Raw genomic sequence first — 17,915 nt, 5'->3', positions numbered from 1 at the left:
CGTGTCTTGTTCTGAAGCCCGGGATTATGTGCTAATTCAGTCCTCTAGTTCTTAACACCTCCCTACCTCTTTCTCGCGAACTTCAGTAGCAACTGAAGTTTAATGAGCGCCTGTTATGTTACATATATTATGCTTGGTAATTCTGACTTAGCCTCCCCACTCCCATTTGCTGCCACTTCTCCAAGTGAGCATCACCCCATTAGCTGAGTCAGCCATTCGTGCGCATACTGTACTAGGGAAAGATGGGGGGGGTGAGCCAGGACCTCTGCTAAGGACAAAGTTGTGGCACCAAGGTTGCCTTTTTATTTGCATAAAGGAAGGACTTGGGCTGTTTGGGAATGGGCCTGCTGCCCCGCCCCTTCTCTAAGCCTCAGCAGCCTGGCACACAGTGAAACTAAGCCCAGCACTGACTTCACCTGCTTGCTACTTCAGAGCAAGAGGCTTTGGTCTACCTTTGTCTTCCATGGGATCCTTACTTGACTGAGAAGTGGCTAATATTCTTGTGTTCTCCAAGCCCACATAGCCAAGATTTGGGTGGAGTTGAACAGCTGCCTCAGGATCTGAATCTGAGGGATTCAGATCCCAAAGGGAAAGAACTAGGGGAGCCAGGGGGCCCTGATCTGCCCAGGGCACAGTCATCTGAAGGCCAGGGCCGGGTCCAGAACAGGATTCCCCAGAGGGCCCCTTTGCCCCTCAGCACCCAGACCTTCAGTTTGTTTGTAATATATCTACTTATACGTCTGCTTGGAAAGATCCCAGCTCCAGAGCTGGCCTTTCCCTCACACTCATCTATTGCCCTAGTTATCTCCATGAGTAGGGTTTCACCACCAGGTTGGGATTTTCCTTACCGGTTCAACCCATCCCTTGGGCGACTCCTCACATGTTCATTTGTACTTTGGCTCCTCCAGTTGCTTAAAATCCCAGTTGGACAACCTCGCCAGAGCCTGAGTTTCTAAAGCAGAGCGAATGAATAATAAAACCTAATTGAGCCAACTAAAAACATTGATAACTGAAAATAGGCCCGAAGTGCAAGGAGACATTGCCATTTGAGAAGAGAGTTAAAGCCTGGGAAATGGTAAAGATGGGAGGGGATGTCTCTCCAGCCTTCCAGCTGGGGCAGTAGCAGCATCAGGCCTCCGCAGGGACACACCTGATGCTTTCCCACCGTCACATTCCTCTGAGCCCCCTCTTCAGGAGTGGGTACCTGGGACGGCAAGGTCAATCAATGGAGCGTTCCAAGAGCCCGTTTTTTTTCTTTACAGTGTGGAGGGGCGGTGGGACCAGGTTCTGTGGAGTCCTGCCATCATCCTTGCCCAGATAACTAGTCATCCTGTGAACTGAGCCAGAGGTGCCTGGGAGGAAATAAGCCCCTTGCGGGGGCGGAGACTCCTTTTGTTCATTTGTTACATTCATCCAAATATTTTTTAGTGCCTTCCACGTGCCAGGCACAGCTAGGTTTGCAAATCTTGAGAATTAAGTGGATGTGAGATGGTGGGAGCAGACCCAGAGGTAAGGAGGTGCAGTAACACCTGGGCCAGCTGGAAGAGTTGTGTGGCCAGCTCCACCCAGCCCTGAGGGGCACAGAGTTACTCAGGAGGTGCCTGCAAACTTGCATCAGTCAGAAGTGGTTCTCGGCACTTCCCTGGTGGTCCAGCGGGTAAGACTCCCCGCTCCCAAGGCAGGGGGCCTGGGTTTGATCCCTGGTCCGGGAACTAGATCCCACATGCCGCAAGAAGTCCGCATGCTGCAACTAAGACCCGGCACAGCCAAAATAATTTTTATAAATAAATAAATATTTTAAAATAAATAAGCAGTGATTCTCCCCAGAGATGGCTCCCTGAAGTCTGGCCTTCAGGGGTCTGCTATAAGAAGAACAGGATTACAGCTGAGCCCCCTGACTAGGCTACGGAGAGCGGAGTGGTGCTCTTCCTGGGTTTAGGTCAGTAGTTCTCAATCTTTTTTAAGGATCATAGATTCCTTTGGAAATACAAAGATAACTGTGGACTTTCTCCTTAGAAAAGTATGTTTGCATATACTTTTTTTTTTTTTTTGGCAGTGCTGCATGGCATGCGGGATCTTAGTTTCCCCACCGGGGATCAAACTTGCGCCCACTGCAGTGGAAGCGGGGAGTGTTAACCACTGGACTGCCAGGGAAGTCCCTGCATATACATTCTTGCACACAATTTCAGGGGCTCATGAATCCCCAGAAGTGCATCCTTGGTTCCTGAGTCTTATGAGAATCCCTCCTTTAGACCTGGCATCTGAACCTCTGCCAGGGCACTGCCTGCCAGGAACAGATGATTCAGCTCACTTTTCAAGGAGGAAAGCTGCTCCATCAGAGCAAATGCAGGACTCTGCCTGCCCCTCCCAGCCCAGGCAGGAATCTGGGCTTGAACCCCAGATTGGCCCTGCTGAACCCAGAGGCTGATCTTGGGATGAACCTCCCAGAAGCGGGAGTCTCCTCTCTCCCTACCTCTGAGAGGAAAGCCAGTAAATCTGTGTCCAGCCTCAACTGTCATCCCTTTCCTCCACTTCCCTTCTGTTCCCCTCGCTGGGTCAGCTTGTGCTGGAAGGCTCTACAAAGGGAGCACCCTAAAAGTAACCCATGTGTTGGGAAGTGAGCGTCAGACAAAGGTGAGGTTTTTGTCTTCCCTCTGCATTGTTTTTACATTTTTTTATCCTTGGGATGATAACTACCTCTCCCTTCATCCTTCCATCCTGCCCTGCTGGCAGCCTCGCCTCTAAGTTCTCTTGGGAGGAATGGGCCTGTGACCTCTCCCCACCCACTCCCCTTTCCACTATCAGACAGACAGAGTTCTCCCGTTGCAGGTGGGCCCAGGGAGGACCCTGGCCTCCCATCCCTCTCTTCTCTTCTGAGAGCCTGCTCCACCTGCTGGGTTTCTCATCTACACAGATAAGACACGTTCCAGTGGGGTCCTTCTATCTGCCAGTTGACTTTATTTTCTCCCTGTGGCTTCAGTCTGGACATCAGCTGTGCTTCCTTCTTGTGCCTGTGTCCCCGGTGGCAGCAGCGTCAGAGGGAACTACCAGAGCTAACAGATGACTGGAGGGGAGGAGGGGCAGCGACCGGCTTCCAGGGGCTGCGCTTGCAGCCTCCCTGACTCAGGCACACACGCTGGTTGCCCTCCACACCTTCGGGTGCGCAGGTAGGTCTACAGCTGGGATGGGGTGGGGCTCAGGGAATACTGGGAATGTTCTATTTATGGAGACATGCACAGACTAAAGTAGATGGCCCAGAACTAGCACAGATACCAAGTAACCGTCTAAGCTTCGCCCGGCTTTCTGATTTGACTGATTGTCTGCTTCCCTCACACTCCTGAGCTGTCCCTCCAGCCTCAGCTGTCCCAGCCAGGAAGCGGGAAAGGGGCTGTGTGGGAGGCTTGGGTCCTTCCTTTCACAAGGACACAGGGGCTGGGGAGAACCTTTGGGCCCCCCTCTTGACCTATTTGCCTTTGGAGACTGAAGTCCCCTTGAGAGGTGTTAACTGGATGAGAACACTTCTTGAGTGTAGCGTTGGAGGGGAGGGAGCAGTGGAGGGGCTGAGGCTCCTGGTAGTAAGGAGGGGTGAGGGTGGAGAGAGAGGTGGCCCCTATTGCCAAGGGGTCCTACCCAGCCTCACCTCTGCACCCAGGATTCTGAGCACAGCCCCACTCATGCATTAAAGACCATGGCCAGAAGGGGCCCAGCCCAGACAGGGTCCAGGCTCTCTGTATCACATCACCCTGGCAGCCATCACCTGTGAGATCCAAGTGCTGATGGAGGGCCAACCCTTGATGGCAGGGAAACATGCCCTGTTAGCCCTGGGAAATCTGGGGGCTGGGTTGTGCTCAGCCTCCCAGGGTTGGGCGGGAAGATGGGAATAAGGTCCCCCTCTCCCATCTCCAGCAGTTTTCTGCCTTGCATGGAAAAACTTGAACCTGGGCTTAGCAGACCCTTACAGATCTGATCCCTTCATCCTGGGGGAACCAGAGCTGGCATCCAGCTATCCAGGGTCTGAGAGGTACCTCCTGCCCTTAGCTCACCTCTGATTTAGAAACAGGGTTGGGTCTGAACCCTGAAGAATCTGGACAAGGGGAGCCCTGACTTCTGACCCTCTCTGTGACCCAGCATTTCCCTGCCCTGGGTTCTGAGGAAGTCCATCACCCGCCGCTCCCCACCCCCAGCACCTTCTGATGTCAGAGGCAAATGAGGCCACATCAGAAGCACCGGATGTCTATTTCCTGTCACTGCACCTGCTCCAGCTCTGTCTCCCCTCGGGCCTGGGATGCTGCTGTTGCCATGCCAACAACAACATTTACCCTCAAAGGGGCCGTTACCAGGCTGCAGGCCCCTTTGTGCCTGCCTCAATGTCACTCTGAAAGTATGACTTGCGGGAAGCAAAAGCCCAGCCCCTGGGACCCCTTATTCCATACAAGTTGACCCCCCTGCTCCCAGCCTTAGTTTACTCCTTTGCATAGTGTAGTGATGGGAATCTCTGTTTGCAGCCCTCCCCTGGGCTGCCCAGGACCAGTCCCTCACTCTCTCGGGCTCCTGGCCTACCTCTCAGAAGATGTCTGTGACCGGTAGTAGCCATCAGGCTGCTTTGCTCAGAGGTAGCTGTCCTAAGCCCAGGGACCCCAGCCTTTCCTGATCCAGGTGACCAACCCTAACCTGTGACTGCTCCTGGGCCCTGAGGCTATGCCTTCTTTTCACCTGTGTCATGGCCCCTTCTACTTAACCACTGCATGACCTTTCCTTAACCTTGACTCTTGAGCTGGTTGCTTCCTGCAGTGGTCTCCTCTCTCCTTTTCCTCCTACCAGTCCTCCTGCAGGTCCTTCTGGTAGCCCAGAACCTGGTGAGAAGCCAGCTGACCCCCGCTCCTGTCCAGATAAGAGGCAAAGCAGTCTGTGAAGGAGGAGAGAGCCTCCTGGATGCCTTCACCCGTGGGAAGAGGGCCACAGCGTTCAAACCCTCCCGCAGATGTTCCATAGCTTCCACTGCTATGGAGAGGCGTGCAAACTGGGAAGCAGAGCCTTTCAAGCAAAGAGCAGAGTGCAGTGCAGGGGAGAGCTACTGCGAGTGCAGGGGTAGGGCTGCTGTGGGGGACCCGGCAGGGTGCTGCCAGGAGGGGCTGCTGCAGGGTTGGAAGGGGTGTGACATTCAGGTACCTCCAGTAAGGTGCTGGGAGGGAGGTGCTGAAGCGGAAGAGAGAGGAGTCGGTGTTTGGGTTGCCCTGAGAGTTGAGATATGGCCCAGGACTGGCTGGCCACCCCCCATCCCCCTGGACTCGCAGGCACTCTCTTTACCCAGCTGATCCGACTCAACGCTTCCCACTATATGGCCTGGTGCAGCCTCAGTTGTGAGGGGAGAAATGAAACCAGCCCCAGCCCTTACCTGCAGGCCTCTAGCCCCGGACCCGGCTCTCTGCAGCGCTGCAGTGGCGGCCCACTCTGCCTGGAGCTCAACCAGTCGGCCTCGGGTGAGACAATCCCCCTAGCCCCCAGCTCTGAACCTCTCCTCCGTGGTCCTCCAACTCCAAGCCCCTCCTCCATTGCCCTCCACTCTGACTCTTCCTCCCATTGGCCCCATAAGTTCTGAGCCCCGCCCCACCTGTCCCCAGCCCTGAGCCTTGCCCACCCACTAGCGCCCAGCTCTGAGCCCACCCTCTGACAGGCCCCCAACACCTGAGCTGTTCTCCCCAACCTCCCCAGCCTCTATCAACACCCCAACCTCTAAACCTTGTCGGGCTGACCCTTAGCTTTGAGGTCTACCCTCCTCCTCAGTGCCCCACCCCTTCTGGATTTTCCCCTTCCGACTTGCCACCTTTCCCCGCCCAGCTGGGCCAGTGCTCTCCTCCCCACAAGCTCCAAGGAAGCCAGAGCAAGTTCCTGTGCGTCTCCAGGTGGCAGAGATGGGAGAGTTTCAGGTTGTGAAGTCCACACACAAGATGCCCTCCCCTGGGGGGCGGCCTGGGGCTTTGCAGAGGAATTGTCTCCCAGCAGACGTGTCATAGCCCTTCCCCAGACAGCTCTGCTCTGCTCCCAGGCCTAGGCCACCTGCATCCCAGAGGAAAAGACACTTCCCACTCCACCACTGGTGACCACCACCCTTCCAGCCCCCAAGAGAAACATGAGTGTCTGTCCACATCTGCCTGCTCTGGGAAGTGGAAGCAGGAATGGACAGCGAGGGGTGGCTGTGGCTGGGGCCAGTGGGACAGGCAGGATGGGGCTCCAGCCCCGCCTCTGTCTGGAGCTCACAGGGCTCCACACCCCTTACCCTTCCCTTCACTCTCTCTTCAAGGGGAAAATCTCCTGCCAAGGCAGAAAGCTGTGGCCGAGTGCCCCGAGGGCTTGGACTTCTGTGAGGTGGGCCCCTGCAGTGCTCCGAGGTTGGGTGCTGCCCTCCCTCAGAACTGCAGGCCTCTCTTCTCCCCCGCTCGACTAATGGGCCAGCAGCCAAATCGGGCTGGAGCTAGACCTGCTGAGGGCCAGGCTGCTCGACCCTCCGAGCTCCACATTACGCTGAAATCCAGGGCAGCGGCTGGAATCTTCCACGTCTCTGTGACATGCCCCCTTGTTTCTGATCACCCTGTATGTTCTCTGGGGACTGGCTGGCTGGCCTCATGGGGGTGGAGAGAGGGGTCCAAGGAAGTTCAGCTCAGCCCACAACCCAACTTAACATTTTTTGTCTCTGTGAATGGGGGACGAAGGCACGGGGAGGATGAATGGTCTCATCTCTTCTTGCAGCTGAAACGGTCCAGCTGAGGCTACACTGCAGGGCGCAGCCAGGCCTGCGTGACAGGGACGCCCAGGTGTCACAGGGCTGTGGCTCAGCCCTGCTACCAGGAGTGCTGCCAAGCCTCGGCCTCAGGCAGCTGCCTCCAGCTGGATGAGAACCTCCACTTCAACGGGGCCGCACCAGGGGCCACAAGGAGCCCCCTGCCCTGGACCCTGGCTGGCGCTCTGCTGCTGGTTCCTTCGCTCAGCAGTCAGGGAGCGGCAGGCAGGAAGGTCCCATAGGCCCTGCAAGTCCCCAGGCCCACCCCCAGCTCTGATTCCTGTAGCTGTATCTTTTTTTTTTAATTAAAAAAAATACATATTTATTTATTTTAATTTATTTATTTTTGGCTGCATTGGGTCTTCGTTGCTGTGCGTGGGCTTTTCTCTAGTTGTGGCGAGCGGAGGCTACTCTTCGTTGTGGAGCACGGGCTCTAGGCACGTGGGCTTCAGTAGTTGTGGCTCGCAGGCTCTAGAGCGCAGGCTCAGTAGTTGCGGCGCACGGGCTTAGTTGCTCCGCGGCACGTGGGATCTTCCCGGACCAGGGCTCTAACCCATGTCCCCTGCATTGGCAGGCGGATTCTTAACCATTGTGCCACCAGGGAAGTCCTTGTAGCTGTATCTTTAGTGAAGGGGATTTATCAAGTCCACAACTCTGTGCTAGAGGCTCCCAGGGCCTAGGCCTGAACACGATGCTCTCCAAGGGGGCAGGGCCTTAGCCCCATTCCCAAGGAGAGGCTGGGATTTGTCTGGAAAAACAGAACAGTCTCCTGTCTGACCCCCATCAAGTAGGAGGACCCCAAAGTCCTGCAGGGACAGTTTCTTCATCTATAAAAATGCCCGGTCCCGTCTACTTTTCCCAGATCCTCCCCAGACTTTGACACAAAGAGGGGGGCTGGAATTGGGGTTCCCCTGCTTTCCTGCAATGACCACCGCCCCCTTTATCTCTAAGGGTCTAAATCAATCCCCTTTCTCCTCATCCCCCACACAGCTTTGAAACCAAATTCAGATGAACTTGAGCTCCATTTATGCTGTGGGTATTGCCAGGAAAAGAAGAAGATTGGGAAGAAGGTGATGTCTGTTTCTGGAAGAGGTCTGCGTATACAAACTTGAACTGGTCACTAAGGCGGCCACTCTAAGCTTAGGGAAAAAGGAGTGAGGATGGCTTAGAAGTCACATGCTCACTCTTGCCCCTGCACTTACCCTTTAGTTTGGGTCAAAGCTTGAGAGAAAGAGTATTCATTAAGATAATTCACTGATTCAATAAACATGTTCTGAGGGTCCACTGTGTCCCAGAAACTACCCTGGGGTGATGAGGAAAAGATACAGCCTGTCCTCGGGGAGCTTACAGCTTAGTGAAATGGCCAATAGGCTGGAAGAGACCGGCCCCGGACTCCCTGCTCTGAGCTGGCCCTTTCTGTCCATCTGGAGCAGCCCGCTTACCTTAGGTGGGAAATCGAGGCCCCAAAGGAGGAAGACCTTGCCCAGGTGCCTGTGGCCAGTGAATTGGGGGAAGGGGCCGGAGAATAGCAAAGTACAGCCTCAGGCTGTCCTGAGAGCTGAGTGGCCCCCCGCCGCCCCTGGACTCTTTCCTCCCTGAGGAGAGAGGATAGAGCCTCGGCACGGCACTGCATGTGAACAGGATCACACCCTTTACGGTGTGCATTCTCATCCTTTACCCCCAAACAGCCCCATGAGGCAGGCGGGACCAGGTGCTCCTGTCACACACACCTCACACACACAGTGCTGAGGCTTAGTGGGGGAAAGGGAGGCACGTGGCAGTGTCCATCGCACAGAAGTTGGAGTCACACTTTCAGTTGAGGCCTAATTTTGCCACTTTGCTAGGTGCGTGGCCTTGGTCAAATTGCTTAATGTCTCTGAGCCTCAGTTTCTACACCTGGAAAATGGTGTAGTGGTTCTTCACAGCGTTGTTCTCCTTTAAGGTAGGATGGGGTCGTTAGCTGGGGAGGAAGCGTTCCAGTAGAGGCCAGTGTTGGCCTGCCTGGAGTGAGAGGAGTTGAGGATGAAACTGAGAAAGTGTTTTTCCTTAAAGGGACCATCTTCCTTCCAGGCCCTGGGAGGGGAGCTCTGGCCCCACGACTTCCAGGACCGAGGGTGAGCCGAGGGCAAGTACTCAGGAAAAGCTTTCCGGAATAGGGAGCCCAGGGTAGCCCAAGACCTAAGGAGTTAACGGGGGCAGGGAGGACACCCCCCCCACCCCACCCCCGCACTGGCGTGGGCAGGCTGGGCCTTGCAGACTGGCTGACCGTCGTGTGGCGTGGGGGCTTCTGGGAAATGTAGTCTCTGGCTGGGCCCCGGGGCCGCGGTGTTCCGCACGCCCAGCAGCGGTGACAGCTCAGGAGGTAGGCGGCGATGGCAGGGGTGTGGGAGCAGGTGCGGAGCAGGGAAACCAGGGCGGGACTGGGCAGGAGGGGCTGGGCAAGCTAAGAGCTGGGACCCCTGTCCTGATGCTGTCAGATCCGGACACCCTCGGCCTTCGGCTGACGCAATGGGGCCTGCTGGGCTGGGGGAGGGCCAAGGAGTAACGGGACACTTTCCCATCTCCAGGGAAAAAGGGACAGAACTGGGGTCCTTGTTTAGGATGAGAGCTCCCTTCCTGAGATACGTGCAGATACACCCCTGACACTGCCCAGAGAGGTGCCAGCAGGACTAATACTGCTCCCCAAAAAGGAAGGCAGAGCCCCATCCCAGGAGCAATAGGACTTGTCCTCCTCTCCAGTAATGGGACAAGGCACCCCACGTCCAACAAATAGACTGGACCCCACTTAGAAGCGACTGGATGCCCTTCAAGACAAAGGGCGGTACAGCAAATTGTACCTCTCACCGGGGGCAAAGGGATGGCCCCTCTCCCTAGAAACTAAAAGGCTCATTCTCAGGGGAAGGGGGAGGGGGAGGAGGAGGGAGCGGATGGGGCCTCCTCCGCCTTCTCCCAGCACAGAGCCCCTCCTCCCTGCCCCCAGCCCTCCCTCAGGCAGCTCCATAACCTCCTGAGTGACTTGTTGACCTAAGGGGCTCCCATCTGCCCTCCCCCGGGGCGTGTCTGCTCAGCAGGGGCCAGCATGGACCAGTCTGTGGCGATCCAGGAGACCCTGGCTGAGGGGGAGTACTGCATCATCATATCCTTCCCGCGGGTGCCGAGCTCCCAGCCCCAGGGCCTGCCCTGCCTGGCCTTGGGAAGTGGAATGGCAGGTGTCTACGTGTCTGTCTGCTTGCCTCCCTCTCTCTGTGCCTTCAGGGGGAGATGGAAACCTGTACATACTAAGCAGTTAGTCCTGGACTCTCTGCCGGGTGCTTTAAATACTCAGTTATCCTCCCACCCCCTGTGACGTTGGGGGTTACTCTCCCCATTTCACAGATGAGGAAGGGTGGGAGAGGTGAAACCACAGAGTGAATCTGTGTGGGTGAGGGCGGGGCGGGGCAGGGCAGGGCAGGGCAGGGCAGGGCAGGGCAGGTGGGGTGGGCTGGGTTGGGTGAGGCCTGGGGCCCGGCTCCCTTTTGGTTTGCCTTGACACTGAGCTGCAGGCGGTGCAAGGAGCGCTGTGTGAGGGAGAGAGCAGGCAGAGCCGCCTCCTGGGACTCGTGTGTTACCGCCCGGAACGTGGTGGCCAGGAACATGCGTCAGTGACTGGTTCAGTCCTTGCCTCTCTGGCCCTGGGTTTGATTATTCTCCACTGTCCCTCCAGCTGGACCTCATGCCCTCTAGGGCAGAGTCTGAGGCTTCTAGAATAATTGTAATAATGATAATTAATAGTTTTTGACCACTATAGGCCAAGCCCTCTGTATTCTTAGCTCATATAATCCTCAAAATTTGATGAGAAAACTTCTCAAGAAGATGGTTGAACATACTGCTCCAGATCTTGAGCCCCGTGGCCTGTCTCGGGCTCAAATTCAGGCTTTGTTACTTCCGAGCCATGTCATCCTGAGCAAACCTCAGTGTGTCTGGACTGAAGATTAAAATGAGTTACTACATGTAAAGTGTTTAAAATGCCGTGAAGCACACAGAAAGGGCTCCATAAATGTTGCTAGTAATACCCACATATTACACAGAAGCAGAGAGAGAATAATTAATATTTATCAACGGTCTCACAGCCAGAAAGTGAACCTCGGGGTCTCGGAGCTGGGAAGGAGGAGCCTTAGACATTTTTGAACCTACCACCCTCACCTTAGAGATGGAAAAGCTGAGGTTCAGGGAGGGAATGGGGGAGGCTAAGATTGCCCCGTTCTTGTCACTTGCAGTGCTAGAACGCACAAGGGGGAGATCAAACGTGGGTTTTACTAACAAGGCAGGGGCTCCCCGAAGTGAGGCAAGTTCAGCTTTGATGACCCAACAGTCTCTGGTGGGCGCCATGAGCAGAGAGGCATGAGCACAGCCCCAGGAACCAAGGAGAGAGTGCGAGCACCCCGAGGCTTCCCCGATGGGCCTGAGGGACGACTAGACGACAGGCCCCCGTCCTCACTCTGCCTCCTGCCCTCAGTCTCTTCCTGTACACACACCGGAGGATGGCCGTTACCGGGGACGATGTCTCCTTGGACCAGATTGTGCCGATCTCTCGGGATTTCGCTCTGGAAGAAGGTGCCACAGGGGGCTGGACAGGGTGATCCCTCTCCTCTGGGCTCCCGGGTCATTTCTGCCCTTGTTGGGGGTGGGGCGTTGGGAGGAAGGATGATGCTCAGTTACTAAGGGCCCTTTCGTTTCCCTGCCCGCAGTGTCCCTGGATGGTGAAGTCTACTTTCTTGGTGAGTGGTCCTTTCAGTCTGAGTCCCAGTTGGGGCAGGGGGAACAGAATCTGCAGAGAGGAGAGTGGTGTGAAGTAAGAGCGCTTTCTGATCGGCTTACTGTGGCACGCAGGACCCTGCAGGATCAGGCCCCGGTCATCTCTCCAGTCACGCCTTTCCCTGCTTGCTGCACTTGGAACCCTCTGCATTCCAAGCACCTCAAACGTGACGCGTTTTCGCCACGGAGCCCCTGCACACGCTACTTCCTCCTCTTGAAAGCCCTCACTCCTCTTTTCGCATAGCCAGTCATCCTCCAGGGCTTCAGTTCACACTGACTTTCCTCGGGAAGCCTTTGTTGAACTCCTGAGAGTGTTTGTATCCCGAAAGTGTTTGCATTTCACTCATACACATTCCTTTGTCTCATCCTTACCACCTCTCTGTCGCCTACAGTGATTTAATTATTTATAATGGCCTATCTAATGTCGGTGTTCTTTGCTAGACTGCAGTCGTAATAGCAGAGGTAGTAATAATAATCATAGAAATGAATATTTAATCAATGATGACCTCACGCCAGGCACGATGCAGGCACGATGCTAGCGAGCTTTACACACATCACATGGTGCTTTCCTCACAATGCTGTGAGGTCATCACTGCTTTCATTCCCATTTTATGGACGAGGTAATGGAAGCCCAGAGAAATTAAGTAATTTAGCAAGTGGTGGGACAAGGATTCAGACTCGGAATCCAGTCTCTGGAGCCCACGCTCTTGATCAGTCTGCGGCATTGCTCCTACTCATTCATTAGCTCAGCACATGTTTTGGGTGCTCGCCATGTGCCTGCTGGGTGCTGAGGTTACCCTATGAGCCAGACACCATCCACACTCTAGCTCCCTGAAGACAAGGCCATGTCTGATGTCTTCAGCGTGGTGTTCCCTGTGACTAGCGTGTGTCTGGCACAGTCAGGGAGACTGACTGACGGACGGCCCCCCTGTCTGCCTCTGTGTGCTTTTCATTCCATTGGTGGGGCGGGGGTAGACTACAGGTTGAGAAGTTGGTCTCTTCTGGCTCCGTCCAGAAGGCTACGGTGAGGCTTACTGAATTTTCAGAGCTGAGGTCCACCCCCTTTGTAGACTGAGGGTGATGTTAATTTGAAGCTGGGGGTACAGAGGGCTCCCTTATTGCCCCAGCTTAAGGGTCAAAGGGGCTTTGGGAGCTTGGGCTGCTGATGTTCCATGCTGGGGGCTCCAGCCTAAAGATGCACCTAAGCATCCTGGAGGCCAAGGGCTCATTTCCTGCCTCCCCTGTGCAGGCTCAGATGTCACCGTCCAGCTGGACACAGCGGAGCTCAGCCTCGTATTCCAGCTCCCCTTTGGTTCACAAACCAGAACGTTTCTCCAGGAAGTCGCCAGGGCCTGTCCAGGTAGGTAAGACCACAGGCTCCCGGGGGAAGGGGAGGCTGGGCACTGACCTCCCCACCACCAGTTGACTTTGCACCCTTTGGACTTACACTCTACAGTTTCTGTGCCCTCTCAAAGCTGCTGGCACGAGGCCACCGTGCCCGCAGGCCACCAGCCAGCCATGGTGTTTGCATTTCTGTTTTCCCATTTCTGGACCTGAGTTTGAACTCCAGCAGGGCCCCTTTGCCCTCCCTGCTCTGGGCAGGGCTGCATGGGGTGAGTTGTGTTTCTCATGCAGAATCTTTTACAAGTTAGCAGGGTCAGCAGCTTCTAGAGGCCCACCTTCCCTCTCCCTGACAACCACAGCTAGAACCAAGGGAAGTCTGTCATAAGAGCTCTCCTGCCCTTGTACCCTGCTCTGTCCCCCACCACAGCTGAGAAGATGGTCTAGCTTTAACTTAACAGTGAGAAGTTAGTGGCCTCTAAGGCGGAATTTGTTTAGACTGGGCGATCAGCCAGGCAGGTAAAGGAGAGTTTGTTCAGAGCAGAGAATCAGCCAGAGAACATGCAAATTCTAGCCACCAGGCGCTGGGGCTTAGCTGTTTACCCAACACTGTCACTTATTTCCTTTCTAGCTAACATCCTGGCTCTGCAGGAATCGGGGGTGGGCTCCCCTTCTATCGTGGTCTCCTCATGGAGCCTGAATGTCTGGGGGCTCCAACTTAGTTTGCCTGGTGTGCAGGAAGGGTACTGACTGTTGATGCAAACTGGGCAATGTGGGAAAAGGAAACAAGATTATACAGCCTTGAATGCCGAGTTAAAGAGTTGATTCTATAAAGCAGGGGAAATTTATCTCCAAACCTTCAACTAATGAGGATAACCTGTTTTATGATTATTACTGGTAGTTGTAGAAGTAATAACAGTAGTAACAGCAAAGAGAATGGACTTTGAAGCTATACAACCTCTCGCATTTGAAGCCTATCTTTGCTGGTCTTTAGCTATGTGACTTTGGGCAAACCACCTCACCTCTCTGAACCTTGGTTTTGTAGAGTTTTTTTTTCTCCCAGTTTTACTGAGCTCTAATTGACATACAGCATTGTGTAGGTTTAAGGTGTACAGCATAATGATTTCACTTACATACATCATGAAGTGATTTCCACGATAAGTTTAGTGAACATCCATCATCTCATACAGATATACAATTAAAGACATAGAAAAAAAATTTTTTCCTTGAGGTGAGAACTCATGATTTACACTCTTAAAAACCTTCTTTCATATAACACAGCAGTATTAAATATATGTATCATGTTGTTGCACCCCTAGTACTTATTTCTTTTTCTTTTTTTGGGGGGGGGTGCGTAGCATGCGGTTTGCGGGATCTCAATTCCCCGACCAGGGATTGAACCCAGGCCACGGCAGTGAAAGCCTGGGATCCTAACCACTAGGCCACCAGAGAACTCCCTATTTATCTTATAACAGGAAGTTTGGACCTTTGACTGCCTTCACCCAATCCCCTTTTCCCCCACTTCATCCCTCCCTCTGGTAACCACAAATCTGATCTCTTTTTCTATGAGTTTGCTTGTTTGTAGACTTCTATATGTAAAGAATATCTTCCTCATGGAATTGTGAGAATTAAATGAGGTAATACATGTGAAAGTGCCCAGCACATAGTAGGAGCTCAGAAAAATATTTCCTTAGCTAACATTCATTGTGGACTTATTGTGTGTTAGACACTGTTCTGAGGACTTCTCAGCACATTATCTCATTTTTCTTACCACAGCCGTTCAAGGTAGGTATTATCAGTGTGTCCATTTTACAGGTGAGGGAACTGAGGCTCAGGGAGGTTAAATGCCTTACCTGAGTACAGAGCTGGTAAATAATAGAGCCAGGATTAGACAGGATTAGAGAGTCTCCTCCGGAGCCTGAGCTCTTGAGTTTTGCGCTAATGCATCCTAAGCTCATGCCAACCCATCCCATCTACACTGCTCAGGGAAGACTTCGTGTAGGAGGTGATGTTTAAGCTGAAACTTGAAGGATGAGTGAGGTTTTTTCCCAGGCAGCCAACATGGGAAGAAAGACAGTTGGAGTTAAGAGCAGAGCACTGGGTGGGATTGAAATTGGGGTGGGAGGAGGCTGTGGAATGAGCTGAACCAGGACAGGCCAGCAGAGACAGCGCATGAAGGGTCTTAAATAACCATCAAAGAGCTTGGATTTTGCCCTGTAGCTTGTGGGGAGCTGATGGAGCTTTAAACTGAGGAATAACGAGGCAGGATTTGCACTTTAGGAAAGCTCCTCTGGCAACTGGTGCAGAGCGGGAGAACCTAGAGCAGGGAGATCAATGGGAATGTATTGCAGTGGTTCAGGCATAAAAAATGAGGCTTGGACCAGGGCCCAGTCATGGGGATGGGGAGGAGAGGATGGACTGGAGAGATCAAACCGATGAGAATGAAGGCACCATGGGAACCCTGAGTTTGGGTTGTGTTCACAGCTTTACTCTCTGTGGTTACAACAGTGCCTGGCGTGTAGTAGGCACTTAACACGTATTTGTTGAATGGATGAACAGAGCTTGGTGCCCGGCTGTGAGAATGAAAGAGAGGGAGTAGTTGAGGATGATTCCCCTCTTTTAGGCTTGGGTATCTGTCTGTCGGTTCCCTTCCCTGCTCTTCCTTCCGGGGTCCACACCTGGGGTAACCAGCAGGGAAACTGCACTAACTCAGCTTCTTTGAGCAGCTATCATGATGTGGACTTCCTCCGGGAGGGGTCTGGGTGAGAGGGGTCTCTCAGAGCTGACAGACTCTTGGGAATCCACCTGCCCAACCCTTGCATTTTACAGATAAAAGGACCAGAGTCCGGGATGAGGTTACAGGTGAGAGGAACTAGTTTTTCCCCACCCAGTCCTTGGTGGGTAATGTACAGCACAAAAGGTCAGGGAGTGGAAGTGACTTGGTCAAAAGATCACAGTTAGAGGAAAGAATTAGCCAACATTAATTGAGTACCTACCGTGTGCCATATATTTTTCTAGACAGCTAGACAACACACGACAACCATGTTTTTCTGTTTAGTCTTTTGAGCGATACTAAAGAGTATCCTGTTTTACAGATGAGTAAACTGACAAGAGAGAAAACTGACATTTTAGTAACTTACCCGAGGTCATTCATTAATTGAAGTTAATAGGACCAGGTTTGGAACCCCAGGTTATAACTCCAAAGCGCATGGAGTCCAGACATTTCAGTTCCGGTCCCAGCTCTGCCACTTCCTAGTTGTGAATGTGAACAATATATTTTATTTCTATGAGCCTTGGCTTTATTATTTGTACAGTGGAAATATGAACTTGCCTTACTACTCCAAGAGTTTTGTGAGGATCAGATGGATTAATGGCATGTAACTGCTGAAAATAATTTAAAAGCTGTGTCTGGCAGTGCCATAGTGAGTCCTACGACGCAAGTCTCTTCATTTACGATGCCCTTGCAAATCCAATTCAGTTCGGTCAGGTTCATGCCGTTCTACAAGGAGAACAGGCAGGATAGCATAGAAAACAGCAAGTGTTTAGGAGTCAGGCAGACCTGGGTTGAGTGAGAGGCAGAGAAGACCCAAGAATTTCTAGGAAGGAGGAGTGGCAATCTGGTTCAGAGAGAACCAGAGGACTCGTCTTGAAGGCATATTTCATAGCAGGCACGCTGCTTTTACTTAGAGTGTGTATTTTTGGGAGGCTTGCGAGTTGCTGATGGAGATTATGGGTAGTTAACGCCCCCAACCCGCTCCCTAGTACTAACATGTATTTGAGTTCCCACTCTGCCACTCACTCTGCGACCTCAGACTTCACCTCTCTGAGCTCAGTTGCCATGGGATAATAGTTGCCACCGGATAATCGTTCCCTTGCTCCTAAAGTTAGTTGTGAGAATTAAGGAGCATAGACCTCGTAGTTACCACCAGGTCGCAGGAGTGGTGCTTGTCTATCTTGGTACAGCACTTTCGTTTTCATGTTTATTACTGTATTTGAATCTCAGGCCCACACTGTGCGCCAGGGAAACAGGCTTGGAGCCTCCCCGGAGAGGCTGAGCGATTTGCTCACGGACAGACAACCTTGCGGAGGTGCAACCGGCTCTTCAAGTCCGTGGCTCAGTATTCCCTCCTTTTTCCTTCCACAGCCTTCAACCCCACGGCCCTGGACCCTAAGTTTCTGTGGCTGTCTCGCTACAGGCGCAAAGAGCCGGAGCCCGAGCCGCCCACGCCGCGCGGCTGGAACTCAGCCCAGGGCACCCGGCCCGGGCGCTCTGGAATTGGCGGAGGCAGGTATCGATCTCGGAAGGCGCGAAGGGGATTGGAGGAGGCCAGGCTTCAGGGGCGGGCCCCGTTCTCTTTGGGGGCGGAGCTGTGGAGCAGACCGGCCTCTGATTGGCGAGGGTGGCACGCGGGGGCGGGCCCCTCTGGTGGTGGAACGGGGGCGGGGCTCCGGGCGGCGTGATGAAGAGCTTGAGGAAGCAGGCAGGGAAATGTCCGCCGCCGCCGGCTCTCGGGAGCGCGAATCTGCAGGTCCGGCGGGCGGTGGGACGCTGGGCTGGGGCTCCGGGGCGGTGGCGGGCCAGACCCTCGGGCGGGCAGGGTCTGTGGGTTGGCTGGCGGACGCTCGGGGCAAAGACCAAGGTCCTGTCCCTACGGAGGCGGAGACATTGGGGCTGAGGTGCTGTGGGGATGTTAGTTATTCTTAGCCGGGCGTGATGAGGGCAGGCGGGGGCCAGTGAGGTACTCAGGAATCCCGAGGCCGGGGTTTTGGTAGTAGTAAAGCTCCGTTCCTGACTTCGCTGTGTGACCTGGGGCGGGTGGCTGCCCCTCTCTGAGCCTCAGTTTCTCCATCCTGACCTTCGAGTTTGTCTGTGGAGGTGCACTCCCCATGACAGAGCCTTCCTTTGGGTGAGGACTGGTGTGTGTACTGGGGCTGCCTGGCTCTCCTGCCGGTCCTCAGCCCCTGTGAGAGATTGGGCTGTGCGCAGACCCGGAGTCCAGGA

The 17,915-nt window shown here is 54.0% G+C and overlaps 1 protein-coding gene across 1 annotated transcript in view; it reads left to right on the top strand.

The window, feature by feature from the left end:
• Positions 1-9,857: 9,857 nt before the first annotated feature.
• Positions 9,858-17,915, top strand: part of INPP5B (inositol polyphosphate-5-phosphatase B) — a 46,534-nt gene continuing 38,476 nt past the window's right edge. The window contains 8 exon segments of the mRNA XM_065879332.1: positions 9,858-9,929; positions 10,321-10,415; positions 11,274-11,371; positions 11,506-11,535; positions 12,822-12,932; positions 17,058-17,243; positions 17,246-17,343; positions 17,346-17,442. Coding sequence (XP_065735404.1) covers positions 9,858-9,929; positions 10,321-10,415; positions 11,274-11,371; positions 11,506-11,535; positions 12,822-12,932; positions 17,058-17,243; positions 17,246-17,343; positions 17,346-17,442 — 787 coding nt within the window.

This window comes from Phocoena phocoena, chromosome 1, assembly GCF_963924675.1.
Source record: "Phocoena phocoena chromosome 1, mPhoPho1.1, whole genome shotgun sequence".
NCBI classification, from domain to species: domain Eukaryota; kingdom Metazoa; phylum Chordata; class Mammalia; order Artiodactyla; family Phocoenidae; genus Phocoena; species Phocoena phocoena.
This window is presented reverse-complemented; position numbering and strand designations above follow the sequence as displayed.